The following is a 5,677-nucleotide window of genomic DNA, read 5'->3' on the forward strand; positions in this document are numbered from 1 at the left end:
AATTAATACAAATAATTTCGTTTTCATTAAGGAAAAAAAAAAAAAAATTAAATTTGTTTTCTTTTATCTTTTGACATAACCTCATCTGGTCACATGTGTTTTTTTTTTTTTTTAACCTTCAACGAAGGAAAACGATTTTTCATTTACAATCAGATCGTCAATCGTTAAATACTTATATATAATAATAATAATAATTATTATTAGTGAAAAAAATTCGGGTAATGTACCCTGTTTTTCGAAAGTGCGTGATTTCAATCGTACATGATTTCAATAATTATTTTTTATTTAAAATCCATCCGACACATGTAAATAATGGCTATTGTAAAAATTGCACTCGTTCATTTGCATGCCGTAAGTAATAAAAAAAAAAAAAAAAAAATTTACGATCAGAGTGATTTGTTTATGTTTGTTGTTTGTTTGTTTTCTTCTCTTCTCACTTCCCCACCTGTTAATCGGGTACTATAATATAAAATATTATTTGCAATTATTTTAAGAGTGTGTATATGAAAAAAAAAAAAAAAAAAAAAAAAATGATATGATCAAATGTAAATAGTTGTCATGACTTCAATTATTATTATTATTTTTTTTTTTGTGTGTTTATATATATATATAAATTATTTAAATTTTAGCCAGTTTTGTGTTTTTTTTTTTTATTGTAAACGACCAATGAGTTAATAACGTCTGTGTAAAAAAAATAATAATAATAATAACAAGTAATGTCGCGGTTTGCGTAATATATATATATATATATATATATATAACATATTAAATTGTTTACATAAAAAATTTTTTTTTAAAAATCATTATCGGTACGTGTGAACACACGTGTCAGGTGAAAAATAAAGAAAACAAAAAAATTTTTATTCTCCTCTGCAAAAGTTTTCGATTGAGTTTTGGTTTTAAAGTGTTCACTGCAAATTTTTTTTTTTTTTTTTTTTTACTGTATTCTGCTCGTGAGGTCACGAGGTCATTTTTTTAAATAACTCATTATTACATGTAGACAATGATGATAAATTTTAGTCTGATAGTTAATTACTCATAATAATAATAATAATAATAATTATCACAATTTTTTTTATAACAGTCGATTACTTATTAATAGTTTTTTTTTTCAATTCGAATAAAAAAAAAATTTACTTTTAATTATTACATAACATATTATTATTATTATTATTATTATTATTATTATTATTATTATTATTAGGCATCATTATCGAGATGTTGCAATGTACTTAATTTTTTTAATGTTTGTAATGAAAAATTTTTTTATCGACTGGAATTTTCTATTCACTATCGAGTGATTTAAAAATAAGTTTCAAATTGAAATCATTCATTCGATTTATGTTACACAACAAACTCAAATTGTTGTTTTCGACAAACACATAGTAAAAACAACCAATGATGAAACAATCGAGCCGCAAGGAAACAAACTTATAAAAATTTATAATTGGTTGTTGTTGTTGTTGTTGTGATTAGAAATTGCAAAACATTCAGAAAGTAAATAAGGAAAAAAAGATTTTTTTGATTTTGACATTTGACATTTTGACAATGAGGATGAGGAGAGAGAGAAAGAGAGGAAAATGGGAGGGGGGAAGAGGGGTCGCGAGGGGAGGGGGGGAAACGAAATTTGTTATTAAAAAATTTTTTTTACCTATAAAGTCAATTGAAAATGTGTATCATGAATTAATCGAATGAAAGTAAAACTGTTTTTTTTTTTTTTTTTTTTTTTAAGTGCTAATAATGTGAATGAAAAATTGTTTAAGGTTTTTTTGTTTGTTGAAAATCAGTAGTAGTAGTAGTAGTAGTAGGAGGAGGAGGAGGAGGAAGAGTTATTAAAACAAAATAAAAACTTTGATTGAATTTAATTAATTTATAAAAAATAAATAAAATAAAATGATGATAAAGTTGACATTCGTTTTATCAATCGGAGTGTTAATTATTTCAGTGGTCGATGTTGTTAAATTAAAATCATCCAAATTGGACGGTACGGAGGGAGGAATTAAAATACTAGAAAAATGTTCAAAAACGGAAGAAATCAATTTGAACGTGGTGGAGGATATGTGTTTACCGGAAGAACAACCTCCCCATCCCCACGACCACCAACAGCGACAGAGACAGGAAGAAACGAGCGAATTTAAAATTAAAAAAAATTTCCAATCGGAACATGGTCGGTATGAATACATTTGGAAAGGGTTGATTTCTTTAAGAATTTTATGAAAATTTACAAATATATGTGATTTCACTTTTTAGGGGTCATGGAGAAAGAAAGGGAAATTTGTCACGTCGGAAATAACGTCGAAAATATCGAATCAACGAATGAAATTTTCAATTCCGGTTCCTCAACTTCGACGACGACCATTTCCGGTCACGAGTTTACGGAAACGAGAAAATCAGAAGAGATAAAGAAAAATTTAAATTGGATGAGATGGACTGAGTATAGTCCTTACGCCAAAGATATTATTAAAAACAGTGAGTATCGTAAAACCCGAGAGGAAAAGAGAGAGAGAGAGAGGGAAGAAGGAAGAGAAAGAGAGAGAGAGAGAGGGAAGAAGGAAGAGAAAGAGAGAGAGAGAGAGAGAGAGAGAGAGGGGGAAGAAGGAAGAGAAAGAGAGAGAGAGAGAGAGAGAAAAGGGTGAAAGGGAGAGAAAGGGTACGTTGTCGCGCACGCACTCGCACACACGCGCGCCCGTATTTATATTATTATTAATATGTACGTATTTATTTAAGTGACGAATAATAATAATAATAATAATAATAACCTTGAAAAATGATCTTGGCACGTTTCAAGTCTCAGTGATATCGAACGTTTGCTCTTTGCCTTAAACTTTTATTTTTTATTTTTATTTTTATTTTTTTGAACATTTGGTCGAACAAAAAAAAGGGGCCCCGATTTGACCCGATTGTAACCTTCAAGGAAAGTTAAAAAAAAAAAAAAAAAAAAAGTGTGTCGTCAGGTCGAATGAAATCGTGAAAAACGTTTAAATGATAACGATAACAACGTCGTAACCCTGTCCACGTTTTATTTTAGATAAATGGGAATCGATACAAGACGAATTGATAACGGTTGTGAGTTACAACGTTTTGTCACAATCCCTATTGGAAAAACACAGGTACCTGTACAAGAGAAACGATGAAAAATCACTCAAGTGGGAAGTCAGGAGTAAATTGCTCATTGAAGAAATAAAAGAATTCGATGCGGACGTGAGTATTTTTGCTCCTCGAACCGAGTCCGTTTGAAACCTAAAAAAACCTTTTTTAGAAACTAAAGGGAAACGTTATCGGTTCCAGATATTATGCCTCCAGGAAATAGATTCGAGTTTAGTCAATTCTTTTTACAATTACAATTTGAATCTTTTGGGTTATCAGGGTATATACAAACAGAGGACAAACGAAAAAGTCGACGGTTGTGCCATTTATTACAAAAGGGATAAATTTAATCTCGTCAAATATATGACGGTCGAATTGTTTAAAAGATCCGTTCATTTGTTAGGTGAATGACCTTTGCTTTAGTTTCATTATTATTATTGTTTACCGAACGTCGTGAAAAATTCTTATCGTTTTTTAATTTTGTTTGTTTGGTGTGAAATGTCCATGATGGATGCTGATGATGATGCTGATGATGATGCTGATGCTGCTGATGATGATGATGATGATGATGATGATGATGATGATGGTGATGATGATGACGATGATGATGATGATGATGGTGATGATGATGACGATGCTGATGATGATGATGGTGATCAGATCGTGATAACATTGGAATAATTCTCAAATTAACAATGAAATCGAATCCGAAATCGGAATTTGTCGTCGCAACGACTCATCTTTTGTACAATCCGAAAAGGGGAGACATTAAATTGGCACAAACGCAATTGATGCTCGCGGAAATCGAAAAAATGGCATATGCTAAACATAACGCACTAGCACGACAACCGGAATATTTGCCCATCATATTCACCGGAGACATGAATTACTCACCGGAAAATGGTAAAAACAACCGAAAAGTTTGTTTGTTTGTTTAAGTTCAAAAGAAAACAAATGGCGTTTCATTGTTTTGTTTTGTTTTCTTTTCAAAAGGGGTTTACCAATTAGTCACGAAAAGTTATTTGGAATACGAGGGTATGTCGAGCGAAAAAATTTTACCCTCTCTAAGAGGTCACATACTCAACAAAACACTTTTACCCCCGAGAATTGGAATCACGGATTCGTGTCAATACGTGTTTAGTCTATCGAACAGGGGAGCGCGGAAAATTTTTTTTTTTTTTTTTTTAATCCTTTTAAATATGTGAGGAGTCGTTGCCCCCCCCCCCCCGCGTTTACCCCCGAATGTTTTTTTTTAATAATTTTTTTTCTAATGGTTGTAGAGAAAATGCCGGCGAGGTTAGCTTTTCGACGGGAGCTTTGGATCATCATTTAAATTTGGAAAGCGTTTACGAACACGTGAAAGGAAATTTACCGGAAGCGACGACGAATCAAAATCACTGGGTGACGGTGGATTACATATTTTACAGGTTCGTTGAGTTAGGGGGAGGAGGAAGAGGGAAGAGGGGAGAAGGGAGAGGAGAATTTAATTTTTTTTTTTTTTTTTTTTTGGTTTTTTCCAGTCAATTATGGAACGATAATTTAAAATTAAAATCCGAAGGAAATCTCAAATTGATCTCGAGGCTCACGCTTCCAAATTCGCGAGAAGCCGAAGTTTATCTCAGGTATCTCCCGAATTTGGCATGCGCGAGCGATCATCTTCCGTTACGTGCAACTTTTCAACTCACGTCGGGAAATCGATAGCAATAAACAAAAAAAAAAAAAAAAATCGGTTCCCGTAGGAGGAGGAGGAGGAAAAGGCGGCTGGAAGTCAGGTCACAATCGTTTAAACACGCGAACGTCGTCGACCTACTAAATAAAAACAAACAAACAAACAAACAAACCAAAACAAAAGAAAACAAAACGTTTCGATCGCGGAAAATACAACAAAAAAAAAAAAAAATTCAAACAACCCTCGCGATTGTATCATTATTATTATTATTATTATTATTTGTAAGAAAATAAGGGCTTCCGTTTAAATATCAAACGCTCGTAAATTTTTTTTTGGTGGGGAGAAAAGAGGGGAAATCGATGGTACGAAAAAGGATAAAGCAGACGACAGAGCATCATTCATTCTTCACAATCATTATCATTAAACAAAACAAAAAGAAAAGACTACGAGTAAACGTATTAAAACCGAAAGTAATAATAATAATAATAAATATTTAAATTGTTTTTTTTTGTTTTGTTTAAACAATATCTATTTATAAATATATTTATTTATATATATATATATACGTGTACATTAATATTAAATAAATAAATAAATGAATAATACGAAAATAATTTTTGTTTGTTTTCAAAAAATTTATTTATATATGTATAGAAATAATACCTTGTACTCCTCTTGTTGGATTTTTCTTTATTATTTAAATATTAAGCAATAATGTGTAATTACGTAAGTTAAAAATAACGCGGTAAAATATTAAAACGATTTAAGATAAATAATAAAACTATTAAAATTTTCATAGTCTTGCCACGAGGAAAAATTAAAATCGATTCAAATTTTAAATAAGTTTTCACAAGCGTGTGTGTAGTCCTGTGTGAGAGAGAGAGGAAGGGAGAGAGAGAGAGAGAGAGAGAGAGAGAGAGA

At 31.1% G+C, this 5,677-nt stretch overlaps 1 protein-coding gene across 1 annotated transcript; it reads left to right on the forward strand.

Moving 5' to 3' along the window:
• Positions 1 to 1,896: 1,896 nt before the first annotated feature.
• Phum_PHUM577790 (Nocturnin, putative) lies at positions 1,897 to 4,788 on the forward strand (the record flags this gene model as incomplete). The annotated part of the gene is made up of 8 exons (XM_002432190.1): positions 1,897 to 2,167; positions 2,251 to 2,469; positions 3,029 to 3,201; positions 3,289 to 3,490; positions 3,748 to 3,990; positions 4,081 to 4,222; positions 4,368 to 4,514; positions 4,608 to 4,788. 8 exons carry the CDS (start codon positions 1,897 to 1,899, stop codon positions 4,786 to 4,788), a joined length of 1,578 nt encoding a protein of 525 aa, XP_002432235.1.
• Between the last annotated feature and the right edge of the window lie 889 nt (positions 4,789 to 5,677).

Source organism: Pediculus humanus, genomic scaffold, assembly GCF_000006295.1.
Source record: "Pediculus humanus corporis 1103172108306 genomic scaffold, whole genome shotgun sequence".
NCBI lineage: Eukaryota > Metazoa > Arthropoda > Insecta > Psocodea > Pediculidae > Pediculus > Pediculus humanus.